The 17,770-nt window shown below is 34.9% G+C and overlaps 1 protein-coding gene across 8 annotated transcripts in view; it reads left to right on the forward strand.

Annotated features, from left to right (window-relative positions):
• LOC121865201 (protein bric-a-brac 1-like) overlaps window positions 1–17,770 on the forward strand; it is a 106,169-nt gene that overhangs the window by 18,013 nt on the left and 70,386 nt on the right. For 4 of the 8 annotated variants that reach the window (XM_042364530.1, XM_042364535.1, XM_042364532.1 and 1 more), the window contains exons 3-5: window positions 1,817–2,008; window positions 5,184–5,427; window positions 7,259–7,474. In XM_042364530.1, the coding sequence (XP_042220464.1) occupies window positions 1,817–2,008; window positions 5,184–5,427; window positions 7,259–7,474 (652 nt within the window). The remainder of the gene's footprint in view (window positions 1–1,816; window positions 2,009–5,183; window positions 5,428–7,258; window positions 7,475–17,770) is intronic. The other 4 variants (XM_042364533.1, XM_042364536.1, XM_042364534.1 and 1 more) reach the window with 2 other exon arrangements.

Raw genomic sequence — 17,770 nt, forward strand, 5'->3', positions numbered from 1 at the left:
ATTTAGAACAGAAGAGTTTGGTTGGCCTTGAAAGGTGGCACATTATCTTATTGCTTTGCTCTGAATACTACATTCTTTGCTTTCTTAGTTATGTTGTTTGACACATCGTTTCCATGTTATCAAAGGAAGATTGTCATTGCATGCACATCTGTGGACTTCCATTGCCCTCCATTGTTGATAAAGAGATTTTTTCCAATGTGTATTATGCTTTGTCATCTACCTCTGGGCTAGGATTGGGGGGGGGGGGGCATATAGTGTTTGATGCGTGTTTGTTTGTCTGTCTGTCTCTACCCATCCATATTTGAAAGACTATTTCTCAAACTATTCAGTAAAATTTGAGTGAAATTGGTAAATGTAATGTATGTGAACATGTGATCGGTGTACTGTATATCAAGATGATTTTGCTTGAAAACTTAACTTCTTGAGTATACTGCAGTCACTTAATCCCTGATATATTCAAGGGAGTAAGTCATCATATGCAGAGGCTTAAATCATTGTACTCAAGATGCCTTCACCATTGGATTAATTTGTTGTACAGTACTCTGGGATTTGATGATTCTATCTGTGTAATTCAAATTTCACTGAACTTTGTATGAATGTTGTGTATCAGTTGATAAGGTAAACAAGATCAGGTAATGTTTGGCCATCTGTGTGACTTCTCTGACAGTTTTCAGTGGAATTCAACAAAACTTGATAAAGATAATCTGTGTGTATGGATATGTGTTCCTCATGTGACCAGATGGTCAGCTGGGTCTTTGCTAGAAAACCTGCTGTTCATTTGTGTAAAATTTCACTTTCTATTCAGTAAATTGGAAACTAGCCTTTTCTATTATTTATTTTTTTTTAAATGGGTTACTACTTAATACATGTGGGTAATTTTAAGATTGAGTTTGAGAATACTGTATAGACTATTACCAAACACAAGCCTAATGCAGTTTTTGAGGATATGGTGCATGCTTTTGTAGCATGGTATCCTTTGATTGTACTGTACAAGCATTGCAGGTGTATCATGTACTAATCTTGGGACAGTACAATATCTTTTTCTTGGGAAGGAGTTAAACCCTAACAAGATTGCATTATATGAGGTAAATTATGGGGAAAGTGACAGTGACTCACTAGTTCAAACATATAAGTGAGAAAGACAAAGAAAATTAATATTGTAACAATTTATTTACTATTGTGTCAAGTTCAGGATTACTCCATATACCTGTGTAATATAGTGTTTGTGCAGTGAATTTTTCCTCTATATTCCAAGTAAAGTTACTTGTTTTCTTTTCTTGTTACACATGTGTTTAATGCTTTCTTTATTTTTTTAAATCTTTGGTAAGTTGTTTATTTCATGTTTTAGTTTTTATAATTATTTGGTATACATTTATTATATTTCATGTCAAAACCTGTACAGTACAGTATGTGCAATTGTTTTAGCATCAACAAAATATCCCTAAGTCCCTGGGCCTATTTTGTTAATATTTTTCAATTCCTGAAACAGTCACTATCATTGACAACATTACCACAGTATTACTTCACTTGTTGATATAGTAATTAACCTTTTGATACAGTTTCCTTCAACTGAATACATTTTAAAATTTATAATTAAAAACTTGAAAATAAAGAGTATGATATATAAGCTAGCATCTAAGGTATTCAAGCTAATGATTGATAAAAAATGTGTAATAAGTAATAAATGAGAGGTTCTTCATGCTAATTTTGTTCTATATATTATAGACAGTGTTTAAAGATGTTTGTTCTGTGAAATAACTTGCATATGATTTTAAGATTTTTTTTTACTTTAACTGATGTTGAATTTTTTCCATAGGCCAACCCGTGCCAGCACCCCATTGTTATACTAAAAGATGTGGGTCATGTAGAATTGGAGAGACTATTAGAATTTATGTACAATGGTGAAGTGAGCATAGCGCAAGATCAACTGGCAGCGTTCCTCAAAACTGCAGAAAACCTTAAGATTCGAGGACTGGCTGGCTCCTCTGATGATATGGATCAGGCTGGGGTAAGTGATAGTTTTGTAACATGTCTTCAGTAAGTATAAATCTAAATTATTTGTACTGTATATCAATGTGTAGCTTTAATTTAGTATCCTTTGTATTGTCATCATGCTAAAGGTTGTGACACCCACACATACTGTACATGTCTTCATACAACACATTTAACATGAGACACTATTTGCTTGCTCTGTTTTCTAGATATTTTACATCACATTTTGATATGTATGCCCATTCCAGCATTTTCATATAGATAGATGGAATGTACGAAGTTTGACAGTTTTAGATAATGCACCTGAGGTTTGAGGTGGTGACGTAAAGTGCTGTTATGGCAGGAGAGGAAGAGGTAGTATCCAGTTAACATATGAGGTAAAAGGTAGATATATAGAGATTAACTTGTCAGTAATGCTAGTTTTTGACTAGTAGTTTGTATGAGGATTGACCACCTTGTCTCAAGAGAATTAAATTGTTTGCGCACACGAACAGTATACAGTAGTAGTATACGGTAGTACTGTATAAACAAAGTTTTTCCTAAAGAAAAAAAAAATGGCAAACAAAGCTGATACATCTGGTGGATTTCAGACCCAATCCACAGTGCAGTGATTTCAGAATACTGAATCATTGACCGTTTGATTAATTGACTGGGACTTTGTTGTGGATGGAGAACACCATTGTAAAACACATCTGTCACAGCAGCTAGAATGACTTAATATTAGCATACTGTATTGTAGGAAGTCTGTACAGGTATTTTTAAAATGTTTGTCAACCAACACCAAAGGGAAAAAGGGCAGTGAAAAAAAGATTTGCATCTCCTTCATTACTGTACACCCTGTTTTGAATTTTTTAATGTTTTTAATCCATATTACAGATACTGTATATGCATACCAATTTTTTGTATGATTTTTAGAAAGATGAATATTTTTAATATAATATTTCAACAAATACTGTACCTTTCAATTTTTGTTCAAATCTATTGTAATAGCTTAACAATAAGTTTATTATTAAAGTTAAGAATCAAAATCCAAGATCATTATGTTGATACTGTACTAATTTTGTCTGAAAAATTTAGTCATCATCTGGATTAAGTTAGTTTCCCATCTTTGACTTTTTTTCCTCCTTTATCCAGCCTTCTCATTTAGTGTTGAAGTAGGACATTGAAGTAGGACATTAGAACAGTAATAGAAGGCAGGGAGGTGTGGGTGTCCTCCTTCAGGGTACAAATGTAATGATCAAACTTTTCTTGTGATTTATAAATTGCCACTCTTGTACCAAGTGAACATCAGTAGCGTGTATACTGTACTATGCGATGGAAAATACTATCAATGGCTGCAATTAAGCTGCCGGCTGCTTGAAAAATGAGAAGGCTGGTGTTCACTAAGATGCTACGTGTAGTATCTCTGTTGGTGATTAGTTAGTGTTATCAGTCCCCAGTGTCGGGTACAGTACTGTATATATGCCTCACCACTACTGTTACTAATTGACTCAGCCATTACATCATGAAATTCCAGAATAAGGACAAAAATATGCAACATGTACTTTTAATGACAGAACCTGGATATCTAAGCTCCAAGTTGAACTCCGGGTGGGGGGAGTCTTGGAGGTATTGGCTGGGGAGAGAGTGGCTGAAGCCTAAATATTGGAAACTACCATATAAAGGAAATGCTTCTGAAACTATCCAGTGGGAGGCATAAACCTAAGAAGGAAACGAGAAAATTGAATGTTTCAGATCCGTCTACATTTTGGTTTATGGACATTTTTGACGTCACAGGTACGTTAAAGTGGTGAAGGGGTTAATGTACTTGGTATTTGATTTTCACATTGTAGAGAAGCTCCTGTGGGTGAGAAAATAGAGCTGTAAAAAAGAAGTATGACCTTATGCCTTGTGTTTTTCAACCTACAGTATTTCATAACTACATTTACTGTACAGTACCTGTAAAATAATAATTCTAATGCTACTGTATTTTATTATATGCTGTACAACATGGGACTCTTTTAACTATACTTGTATGAGGTGCCTTTGGGCTCTGACTCATATGTAAAGTACTTTTATTTACACCTCAGTGATTTAAAGTTTCTTTAAATTCTTGTAATGGTTCAATACGTATAAAAATTTTTACTTACCTTATATCCCATCTGGTGGCAGGTATGGTAAGAATTCCAGAAATTATATGTTGGTAGTAGTGTTAGATCCCCTCTGTTGTGTGCTCGTGAAATGTGGCTTTGAAGTAGAAGGCTGATTAGAGGCCTGCTAGTGACAGATGGATAAAGGAAGAATATGAGAAGCATAAGTATGAAGTTGAAAATTGTGAAATAAGTAAAAAGATTATTAGTTGTAAAAGTAAAGGATTGTGTGTTGGATATGTTTAGGCATATTTGACAGTGGACACAGAAAATTTTGTGGAAAATAATTTGAATTTGAGCAAGGATTGTGGAGACTTCAGTGTAATCCCAAAAGACAGAAAGTACTGTAGTGTATGCTCAGACAAGGAATATATTTGATACATGTACCATGCAGCATATTATAGTCCGTCAGGTAGTTGTTCAGCCCCTACCATTCCAGTATAATTATTTCTCTGGATTGTTATTGATTGGACTATGCTGTATGCTGTGGTTTTTGTCTCTGGGTGAATTAGTGAGACTGACATGAATACTTCAGACATCTTCTATATATCTTTTTGACTGTCTTGTGTCTTTCTGTATTCCCTTTGTGAGTTTGTCTGTACAATACTTACTTATTTAGGCAAATAGTGTAAAGACTGTAAGTTCTTTGTTTTAGAGTCACATATGATAAAATTGGCAAAGGCCGTTATTCTATTTATATCAGATGAAATTATATTTGAGAAGTCCATGACCTATCACATCTGTTCTTTTCTAGACTGACCACTATATTGAATTTGTCTTGATCAGGTTGGGACAGAAACAATTAATTTTTTAATATTTGTTTGATGCACTGACTGGTTCACAGTTTTTGAAAGCAGGTGGAAGCACTATGACATTTGAGGGTTTAGACATTATGCATGGACCAAGTTGTATCACAGTAGCTTAGTTATACTGTACCAGGTTTAATTGTCAAGTAAAGTGTAAATACAGTATTTTATAATTATCAGATGTAATAGCTTTAAGTTTATTTGTAGGTTTTGTGTTATTGAATTACATTTCCTTAATTGTATTTTTTTTCGGCAGTTACACAGACCAGATGTGTCATATAGTTATAGCAGCGGTTCTGCGATCGGAGGGATGACTTCAGGTCGGAGTAGCCCCTCAGCTGGTTATGCCCCAAGCCAAGGGTCCAAGGATGAGGAAATAGTGGGTGATGGTAGTGGAGGCTACCTAACTAGACCCGAGTCTCCTCCAAGCAAGAGACGGAAACGAACAAGTGCCCCTGCTGCTGGCCATGCTGACTCGAACACTGCTAGTCACACTACAGGTATACAGATTGGGTTCATTGTACAGTACAGTACTGTTAGGGGAATCTGGAGATGATTCTTTCAGTATTTGTGTAAGCCATAGTAACAGTAACAGAAAACCAGTTATGATGTATGACTTTTTTACCATCCAGTTGCTAATTAAGAGTTTTAAGAGAGAGGGATATTAATTGGTTCAAATTTAGGTTTAGGTGCACATGAGTGCATTATTATGAATTGGAAAATAAATTATCCAAATTATTTTCAAATTTAAAATTCCCTCTAAATCTCACCAGCTGATCTAGCATGAGCTGGTCAGCTGATGGTGTGGAGTTTCCCACAGTGCAGGAAGATGTCATATTTCCTTAAATGTTTTCTGGGCACTGGCTAGTATCACCCGTGCACTCCTGCTGTCTACATTATTCTTTCGTCTCTCAGAAAGCATTGTGGATTCTAACCAGGTGTGCTGCCCTTAAAATGTCTCAAAGCTGAGTGCTTTAATGCAGAAATAGCATAAAGTGGAAATTCTCTAAAAACTCAATAAAGATCAGTCAACAATTAACTCCATGACCAATATGGTTGTAGGAACCACAACAGTTTATGACTTAAAGAAGAAATTTGACAAGTCACTTAAGTTTTCAATACTGCAGTTCCAGTTTAATTAGCATATGTAAATAAAGAATAAAAAGATAGAATAATACTGGTGCATTTTGTTTTCCTTATAAAACTTTAGAATAATTAAGGAAAATTTGGGTTATATGCATGCTTATGGGACTGACTTGTAGTGTTTGGTGGGGTGGGTGACCAATGTGATAACATTGGGGAGTATTTAGAGATGAAAAACTAGACATTTATTTGATATTAGCTACCCTTGTACAACTATAGTTTTCATGGTATGATATACTGTAAATGTATGTTTTCATGCTTTCTGCCTCCGTTTAAGTATATTGCGGATTGCTGTCACACTAACACTGCAACAGACTCTCATCCATAAAATACTGCCTCACCAAAAAATATTAAGACTTTTGTAAAGAATGGGCTGATAAACACACATATTGTACTGTACAGTATATGGGTGTATTATTTTTCTAGTTTTGTATGATGTACAACTATTCTCTTTTTTTTTTTTGAGACATTTGATTTATTCTGGACAGGGAGACTGCCTCATCAGTATAGTTAACAGCAATTGACAATGTGTTTATGAGAGTAGTGAGATAGATTTATTAGCGAACCTGTTCAACTGTTGTCCTTTGTAGTGTGCATCCCATACTGATTATGGGCCGTACTTTCTCTAAATAGAAAATGATGAACTTTATTCATTATAAATGGGATCCTGGAGTATACAGTATACTGTACTGTACAGTGTATCAAATTTCCAAAATTGTCTACTTTCTGAAATTCTCTTGGTTTCGAGTATTTCAGAATCCTGATACAGTACAAGTGTAACATTAAGCTTTCAAATTAAGTTTTAAAGCAGGAGGCAAGAAAGCTAAACTAGAAGAAATTAATTAATGACATCAGTTATTTTGGCTTGACTCCAAGTCATTTTTAGCCTTTTATGAACATTTGTCCAAAACTTTTGTTTTTATCCACGTCATATACCCATTTAAATTATTTTCATATATTTACCATCTCCTTGCCGTGTCTTTTACATGTACTGTATTAACCTTAGTCTCCCCCCTCCCACCTCCCACTAAATAAGTGATTTTCAGTTTAAGTCATGTCAACTTTTATTTCCAATAAAAATGATCATGTAGAATAGAAACAATGACCATCAGTACATTTTGCTTTTATGGCATAAGACTTATACAATTATAGGAAATTTGATGTTTTTGACTGAACATTAACTTACAGAATGTGTGGTGGGAGATAATCCTGTGGAACTTGACACTGGTGGTGTGCCAATAAGTGGTGGGGAGGATGACATCCGGTTGGACCGAAGAGAACTGAAAAGTGAACCAGGTGATGCCATGACTGATGTGTATAGTGAATCGTCAGAAATGAGTACTGACCCACAATCACACACTGGCGAGGGTATGGATCAACGGCAACCTGTATTGTATCCTATAGGTTAGTGTGCATGTTGATTTGCTGTACAGTGCATTGATAGATTTTTGCTAGTTAGGTATAGCTTTTACTCTGAGAGTTATTTCATTATCACTAACTGGAAATTCATTTCTTTTAGTAGAATTGGAATGGAATCCGAGATTATTTTAAAAACATAAAGAATATTAATCCGTGAAAATATATTTTTTATTTTTGTACTAAAGACATGTTTTTTTTTGTTGGATTATAATACTGTTTGTCAGCCATTAACCTTTAGAGTCTGGATATTAATTTTAGTTCTTTCAACCAATTTTGTGAACAGTTTAGGACTGTTACTTGGATGGGAATGCAGTTGAAGCTTCCTCTTCATATAAGCTATTGCAGTTCCAGGGTTATGCCCTGTAAAGTTTCAAAAAAATTAAGATGATTATTATTATTATTTTTTTTAACTAGTTGCAGTCATTTCATTTTCTTGTTATGGAGAATATTTTCTTACCATTCCATTGTATATTTAAATTCTTGGAGAAAAGTATTAGATATACCTGGTACTGGCATAAATACCTGTGCTATGTACAGCAGATGTAAATGTGATGCATGTATTGGCATGTATGAAAGAGAGGTCATTTGCCATGTGGAGATTTCTGTCATGTGCCTAGCAATGCGATGCTATCTGCAGATCATTCAGATAAATTTTGTACAGCTAAAGAGAAAACAAAAAACAGCATTAACAACAACAACAACAACAATAACAACAACAACAACACTCTTTAAAACTACCACCAACAACAGGAAAAAAAAACGTCAAGAACACCACCACTCAATGCGATCATCAACAAGAGGAAAAACTGGTACTAAAAAACTCCCAATAAAGTACTGTACTACTGTATTGTCCTTTAGGCTTGTCTTCTTTTTCTAAAATTTCCTCTGAACAACTGTTATGGCTATTGGGAATTTAGCAGAAATTAATTGCCAAGAGGCAATATTGTTTCATGCAGTGTGAACCTATTAAAAGATCATATTTATTCCCCTAAGCATCATCTCTTTGTTCACTTGAGAAAATTTTAGGCTGCTTAATGAATCTTACTATGTACATTTATTATCATGAAACAAGAAGTGTTGAATTACAAGGCAGTTGAGGGAAGATATTATACAGTAAATGTGTTCAGATATGGATGGAGGTACCTAGGAGAAAATGTAAATGTGGTGTACAGTATAATCAGGAATAATTGAGCCACCGTAATTGCAAAGGTGGGAAGGATGGACTTACAGTAGGATGCAAAAAGGAAGAGGCAAATATTGTGTGTTGGAGAGCAATAAATGGGTTGAACAGGATACAAAGAAAAGAGAAAATTAGACACACTATTAGAAAATGTAAAAGTGAAGGGAAGTGGTGGATGACTAGCTGACCAGGATCTGTTAAGGTGGTATGGACATATTGAGTGAATGGGAAGGAAAAGATTGGTAAAAAGAGCGCAGTATATGATTCAGGGGTGGATAGTTGGAGAGAAAGATGAAGAATGATGAAGAAGTGTTATTTAACAACTGGAAATCATGAAGTTATGTGGTTTGAGGGTGAATGTGATGGTGTTGGGAGAGCTAATTGTGTGAACTGAGAGTGATAAAACAGATTGATATGATGGAACTCATTTTTGTTGTAGTAGGGAACACTATAACCTCTGAAAATACTTAAGAGACTGACTGACAGTAAGGTAAAACTTAACAAGAGTGATTCTTTGTTATTATGAAGTGACTGATGATGCTGGCATATAAAAGAATTTGTACAGTTAGCAAGTGGAAATTTTTGGATCAGTTCATTGAATTGTTGAATTCATCAGTTATTCGTTGTTTGACATATTTCTTTTGGACAAAACTCCATCATATCTCTACAGGCTTTGTGGCACCAGTGTCATACTGTATCACGCCGTAAGGGTGCCAAACAATTTTTTGTTGGGTGTACTTTACTTCCAGTAATCTACCTCCTGTTACTACTTTTGTAATTTGAACTGTACTGTATGGCCACTAAAAAAATTATTTGGCATCCTTACGGCGTGATACAATATGACATGGGTGCCGAATAATTTTTTAGTGGGTGTACACATAACAGAAAAGTCACCAGACAAGCTAGGGTAAATTTTCATAGGGATAGTACAGTAGTAGTAGTAGTTGTTTTGAGTTGTATCTTAGAAACATGTATACTGTACATGTAAAGGTGTTTGAATTTGTGCAAATTAGAGAAAATATTGAGGAGTAAGGTAAAAAAATTTTTAAATCTATATACAAGTATTATTATCTGGTGTGAAGGCCCTTATTATATAAAGAGTACATTTTAAGGCATCGTTGGCTCGAACGTAACCTATAATCTATATTTTTTATCCTTCTCCCTCTTTCATGGTGGTGGATCATTAGGTACACATCTGAAAGAAAAGGAAGTAATAATAGGAGAGAGAAGAGTAAGACAGGTGTAGACAGTGACAGAAACAGGTACTGAGAGAACAAGTAGAATTGCTCACTCATACAAATTCATGTCCTCATCTTGCCTGTGCCTTATACAGTTCAATATGATCCACACTGTTTTGTATCATATATAGACAAGGACAAGTTGTCATGTTAGTGGCTTGAATCATAATGGATTTTTGGCAGATTTTTCAGTGTTTCAAAGAGACATATACTGTATGAGGAAATATTTCATGATTTTTTCTTAAATCTTCTGTGATGAAGACTATTGGGATTTACAAAAGGAATCATAATTAAATTTTAAGAAAATTTAGGAATTTATTACTGTAAATGGATGGTTTTGAAGAATTTCAGAATCAATTGTATTTTTTACTATTTCTGTTGATGAATCATTATTTACTTTGTTGATGTGTGAGTATCACGAAAACGAATTATTTGTTTGAATATGGTAACACTTGTCTGTGGTTGAAGCAGAAGAGCATCACCATCAGGACTGTGAAGATGTCAGGAGAGCTGGTTGCACATAATGTACTCAGTGAAGACAAAATTCAGGCAACAACCTTGCAATATCATTTTATCATATTGGTTACCGATTCCACTCATTGGGGAATTTTGAAACCGATTGTAGAACATTTTAGTTTTTAAAGGTAATTAGGAGTTTATACTGTAGTTCTCACTACAGTGACACTCAGAATCTAAAATAAGGCCTCACCGAAATAAATTTTCCAACTTGGTTGGTCATTTTCAGAGAGAAAGTGATAAAATTGGCCATGATGGACTTTCCAAGATTAGAAATTTAAAATTGAAGTTTTAATCTGGATTTAGAATGTAGGTTGGGAATTGGAATAGTGGGATTGAGCAGACACTAAACATTTAGTAGATATATGTGGCTACAAAGAACTGACAAAATAGTGTTGGCCAAAAGAGATTATTATATCATGCAGTGTTGGCAATGTGTGGATATTGATCCTGCACAGATAAGTCTTATGTGACACTAATAAGCCTGACAAGCTCACTTTGATAACCATTGTGCATTTTTATGAAACTTTATGAATCCGTGTAGATGTTAGGTTCACAGTATATTGCATATGGAGTCTTACATCAGTTTCCCTTCTACTGTATTGCCCTTCTTTGTGAAGTTTGTGTTTCATGTGGTCCACCCCACACAAAGGCAGGAAAAGAGTAAAGATAATTGTGGGATATGAATCCATCTAGATGACATTTATAAATATTAATTAAAAAATTTTCTGTCCTCCTTCTCTTGTGTACAATTATCTCCCAGCACCTCACCACATACTATACTGTTTGTGTCAATTTCACTGACCCCTGATATTTGACTCCCACTCTCACCTCATGCAGTTGGTTTCTCTCCTCTTCCAGTTGGTGACAGTAGTAGGATACTTAGGCATAACTTTTGTGCCTGGATATTTGGGCTGAATTTAAAATTTACTTGGTAGTTATTTGCAGTGAGTTGATAGGACTTTCTGTAAACTTATTAGTTTTCCATTGAGGAATATTTTATTTCCTTTGTAAATTTAAAATAGGGGTGAATTTTCTTTCTCAATAAATTTTAGTTGGTGATAAAAAGAGGTTCAGCATAAAGGTACTACTCAGACCATATGCTGATGTATTGATGGTAGTGTGAATATGATTTTGGCCTTTGAAATCTTGTGAGATTAGCTTTGCAATATGGAAATTTCCTGAGAATATTAAAAAAATTTATCAATATTTTTTTTTACTTTTTTATATATTAGTTAGGAATTTGATGGTTGTGTTGTAGTTATGATCTGGTTTAGCAATACTGAAGAAGTACTGGAACCTTCCTTATTGAGACAGCCCCTGGAGAATACCGGGGAATAGTGTACATTATTGTAGTTAAGCAGTCATCCTCGTAATGATGCATTAAACAAACAAAATCTCGAACCAAAATGTTCCACATCCACTCCACATTTAATATTCAGTGCTGGAAATAATGCACCACATGTATATCTTGTGGTAGGTGGATTTTTAAAATACAGTTCAGTACTGTACAGAAATATGCAATCTCCCAGTAGAAACTGATGAGCATCACGGCACAAATAAAGTCATGTAGAAGAAGTTTTACATGGTGTGTTTTTATTGAACAAAAATATTAATTGTTTCAATATACAGTATACCAATATATTTGTTTATACAAGGTGCTTGGAGGAGATAATTTCAGTCTAATTATTATACATAAGCATAGTTATGATGCTGTACACTTACACATCCAATGTAAGTATATAAAATTTCTCCATGCCTGGTTATGATTATGTCTTAAATTTTGGTTTGCTACATAGAAAGCAGTCATGTAAACAAATTTATTTTAAGATTTACCGGGGTAATTGTATAAGTGCTGGCACCAAAATTGTTTTATTGTGTACGGTTATCATAATCATACTGACCTTGAAGTTATCTTAAATGTACAGTACAAGAATTATTATATCTGATAACCCCAGCAATGACTCACTCGAGGAGGCTGTTATCTGTCATCCATGTAAAGGCAGCAGATGTATATACATCACAGAGAACCCTCAGTCTACAGGAGTTCAATCGATAAAAGTTCTGTATAACACATCCCATATTATTAGACCAAACTTTTAAATAAGTGACCTCAGTTTTAAGTAATACTGTATACTGCAGTTGATCCATTACTCCTGAGTTTGTAATAGCTGGAAACTGGATTCTGTATACAGGTACTCTACCGTACAGGAATGGTTAAACTGTGGCCATCAGGAGATAGCCCTGGCATGCTTTGTCATTCTACCGGCTACTTGACAGGTGAATGCAAAAAATATTTACGACAATATATGTACTCGTACTGTACAACATGCTTACATGTACTACGTACTAGTTTACATAGTTGTAAAAGCATAGAAACATTAAAGTTGTTTCTTAATCAGCATTATATTAATAGTATTAAACCCTTTTGCAGCAATTGCTTGAAAGTTTTGGGTGACAGATTTTCAGGATTGTAAAAAAAAAATAGAAGAATACCTGTATTTCATGGTTCTAACTCATTCCTTGGCTATTCTAAAACACTTGCTATGTAACTTCCCCCCCATCCAAAAAACAAAAACTAATCATATGCTCATTGCTAAAGAGGTTTATTTAGGGGCAGTGGTCAACACATATTTATTCTTCATTCTGTTAGCTTAATTAAATTTTATTCTTATTTACGAGTACTTCAAGTGTAGTATCTTTGTTATTTATAATCGATTATCTTCATGAGCTTGATTATTTAGCAGGTCACAATACCTCATTCTCTGCTAAGTGGTGTTGTGTTATCTCATGGTCAGGTGTAAAGCCGACTTACGGTTAGGACATCACTGGTGGGTGCAACGGTCAACTTGGTCACGACTCTCTGCTGTTACTATCTAGTGTTGACATTACAGTTCAACATGGATTTCATTCCTTTCTGAATCAAAATTGTCACTTGTGGTAGGATTTGGTATTTATGTCAACCATACAGTATTCTTGCAAAATTGATGGAACTGTTGAAACATTCCTTACAAGAAATTAACTTGGTTTTTCACTCCTGCAAGCTTTTTCCTGGTTCAATGCAGGTGGCTGGTATCAAGACCATCATAGATTCCCTCGGTTTTACTGCTTTACTAGATTTGGTCAACTATTGGACTTTTCCTTCCACACGTCTCCATGAGTTTATTACACATGAAAAATAAATAGATAAAATACATTACAGTATATCCCATCAACTGTGCACATGTTGAGTGAGAAAATGAAATATGGCTTCACCATCTCTTTAATGAGTCACTTACATTCACTTTATTTAGTGAGTTATTCATATTCAGCAGTGAGACTCCATCATCATTCATCGTCATATTTCTTTCCTATTGTGAGTGGCCTCTTGTCATGTTCGAACTGTATATGGTAAACTTTAACAGTTTCTTTTTTGACGTTTCCTCAGGTCTTGCTTTTGTCTTTTCCCTTCGTAATCCTGTGTAACAGCATAAATTTTCTTCACAAAGCTAAACATAATTGAACATTTCATGTATACCATTTTATTGCTTGAGCCTCCCAGATTACATCTTATACCACAAATTTCTTACATTTATACTTTACCCAATCAGTTCTGTAATACTGTACTACTGTACTTTATTTCTTTCTGCTCCAATACTTAATGATAATTACATTATTAGTTTATTGACCAACAAAGGTGTAATTCTTGGAAGGACTGGAAGTTTCCAAAATCTGATCTTTCTTAAAGGTTTTGTAGTTTAGTTAGATATATAATATGAAAATCCTCCACTGTTCTGTGTATAAGACTTAAAAATGCATGCTTTCTGTCTGTGTTTCCTTTGTGCAGTTTATGTGTTGTGAATGCAAAAACTCAAACAAACTGTTATGGATTTTAATGCAAGATTTTAATGAAGATGTAACCCAGTAATGTCTTGTATTAATATAAACTTGACTTTTAACCTTGATTAGATTCAAGAAAACCATGTCAACCCTGTCTTTCAAAGGGAGGTCTGAGAAGTGAAAGTCACCACTCAAGACTGAGAGCTAAATGAGTTATTGTGCTGTGACAGATTGCACACAGTAGCTTGTCCATCATCAGCTACTTTGGATTTCCAGTAACAAACCACAGTCCAGCCATCTCCTTTACTTAAAGTAGGCTGTTTCCTGGATAGCTCCACTTCATGAACATAGTTACCTATATATAGCCTTAATTTGACTTGTTTTGCAAGACTTATGTCAGTTGTGTTAGTATTCCAGTTCTCTGCCTAAACTTTTGGAGAGTATTCTGTTAACTAGATGGGTATCTAGTCTGTTGGGTTGGAAAATCTACCATAGTTTGAAGTTGAATACACATTAAGAAATATAAAGTGTAGGTAGCAGGTGAAATTGAGGTGGATTAGAGGCATGTTCCACCTGTAAGAATACTCTTACTCTGGAGTTCTAAGCAATGGAAGCTGTACTGTCTGCCATTTCCTCTTAGTACCTGTTTTTATGCTAGTTCCTTGATTGGTCAGGTCCTTTGCTTGGTGAGCTCATCTAAAGCATATCTTATAAAGTTGACTGTTGGCTCCATGGGAACTGTACTGACTCACCTGGAATATAATATAATAGTCATCCTAATAAGACTAGAGTTGAGGGCTGACAGGAGGCAGATGAACATTTCAGTGGACTTCTTTATCGACTGGAACCCATTCTCACTGTATCTGTATGATTAGGAACAGTTGGAGAAAATGGAATATTGGTTAAAGTCCAGAGGCTTCTACATTCAAGAAATAAATCTCATGTAGGTCTTCCTCTGTCTTACTCCATTAGGAATAAAGGAAGAAGTCTCAGAGTAGAGTACCTACAACTAAATCTCAGGCACCTTGTGTAAGAGATGTTCATCCCTTGGGGTTTCAGTCCAATATTAGACAAAAGGAGAATCTGGAACCTTTGGGTCACAGTAGCACTTGTTTGGATTCTGATTCGGGGAAGGAGACTTGTGCTCGTGTAAACAACAGGTCCAAAACTAAGTTCTACCACTGTTATATTTTTGTGGGACTTACAGTTTTTGTTGCTGTTGGGAGTAGCCCTCTAATATAATCAGAAATTACAGTATTGACACTTCCCCAAGAGACATTAGTGTTTAGGAGACTGAAATGGGTTTAGGAAGAATCTTTAGTGAAAAGTTAGTCAGTCAACAAATTTTCTCTCATGTGGCTTTTGATAACCTTTTCTTGTCTTCAGGAATTTAGCTAGTCAGTGGCATATATAAGTTTCTGGAAAGGGGAAGAGGGGGCCAAGACTTAAAAATAGAGACATTATTTTATTTCCATTCAGCTGTTTATTTTTTGGGGGTGGCGGCACAGTAGAGCCTACGGGTTTCTTTTGTATCTGGCTGCTGTTAGGTACGTGAGTCTCCTTGACCAGCTTGAGGCTATAAATGGAGGGTTTATCCTGGAAATCTCATTTTATAGCTTAGGTGGGGCAAGGAAATGGAACCCTCCTTTATTCCTGTCAATTAATCGTGAAGTTCAACTGGACTGAGGCTTGTCGCTAGAAAACAAAGGTAGCTGATAGTGGACACGGGAGTGCTGCAATATGCAAGCTGCTGGAGCACTCAGAGTTGTGTGACTCTCAATGTTGAGTAGTGGTGTTTAACTTCTAGACTCTTCTCTGAGGGAGAGGGTTGTGACAGAAGCATTGTAGTAATGGTTTGATTAGTGCCAGCCATCAGTGTGGAGGGTCACCCTGGGCTGTAATGTATGATAATAATTGGTGCATACAAGAGCTTTGTTTTCCTAATTTGGACATAAAATTTCCTGGATCACTCTCTTACTTTTGTCCCTATATTGGGGAGTTAACCTTACAGAGTGGTCCATTTACGTGAAACCATAGGACGTAATAGGATTTATTAATGTTTTTAATGTGTTGGGTAGTAAATTACAGTAGTTGGGTAAAAAATTTTTTAGTGAGGTAGGTTTTTTATAGTTCGTGAACTGATTTCATGTTTTCGGGGTATGATATCGGGGTTTTCTTGTCGTTGGGTAACAAAACCTTATTTTTTCCATTTGTTCTGTTATTTGAGATAAAGAAATTCACCTAATGAATGGTTTTTCAGGAACCTAATCCATTCATTAAGTGAGGGATACCTTTGTTAATTAGTGACTACACTAGCTTGCCATCTTTTCCATTTTTTACCCCTCCATACTTTTGCCAGAATTTTCCATTATTGACCTTACTGTAATGATTAAAAGAAATAGCATCAACTGTGATGCTTCATAAGGCCAAGATTTTCTATTTATTTTTTTTTCCATTTATATTGGTGTCCCTCTCAGGACATACTTTTGTAGACCTTGGACTGTTCCCTGTTCCTTACTTCCTGGTATTTTATTTCCACTGCTCCTGATTTTTTTATATCTTAGTCTCTGTACCTTTTTGACCCTACATATAGCATTAAAGGAAATGCTTCCCTTGTTATCCTATTTGGTTTTTCCTCTTGCGTGCTGAGTAAAAAGTTCAATCCACTATGATAATACACTATGATAATGATGGCTTGATATTTCCACCACATCCCTGTTTTTGCATTTTTTCATAAGGTTCTCTCATCATACACTAATCAGTGCACCTAGGAGGTTTTTCCTTCCTCTCACTCATACTTGTATTTCTAAGTACAGTATCTGAAACACTTCATAAATGTAAAAAAAAAAAAAAAAAAAAATATATATATATAGGCTATATATATAATAATAATAATAATAATAATAATAATAATAATAATAATAATAATAATAATAAATAATTAATAAGAATAATAAGAATAATCTCATGTGCATGGCAGGATTTGAACTCGTACCACCAAAGTTGGCAGTTAGACAGCTATCCACTGGACCACAATAGGCTAAAAACTACCCTTCCTTAGCTGCTCATGTGCAACTCATTTATTTACGTTGATTTACTTGTGTAAATCAGTTTTGAATAATCATAGCAACATCACACATTTTTGACACAGCCTTTTTTTTGCTGCAAGCCAGTTTCCTGTAAAACTCAAAATGGCACTCAGGAACTTTTCATTTATCTGATACATTTAGAGTATCTCCTTGATCCATTTTGTATCATCTCATTTTCTAGATCCAAAAATTCCTCAGTCACATTCTTTCTCTTCAGAAGCCACTTGCTTGTGTTCCTTAAACCAAACACTTGATTGATGAGTTGTCTTCCTTCTATGAAAATGTCTAATAGACATTGAAAAGAGTAATCAAAAGTTTCCATAATGTCATTAAATTTAGAGTTGGGGTAATCACTGCAATACTTTATGTACCACAGTAATTAGCACTCCCTCTGGCTATTGTTGTTTTTTTAATAAATTTTGATCCCAGTACTATACCC

Source organism: Homarus americanus, unplaced genomic scaffold, assembly GCF_018991925.1.
Source record: "Homarus americanus isolate GMGI-L3 unplaced genomic scaffold, GMGI_Hamer_2.0 scaffold18547, whole genome shotgun sequence".
Classification (NCBI taxonomy): Eukaryota; Metazoa; Arthropoda; class Malacostraca; order Decapoda; family Nephropidae; genus Homarus; species Homarus americanus.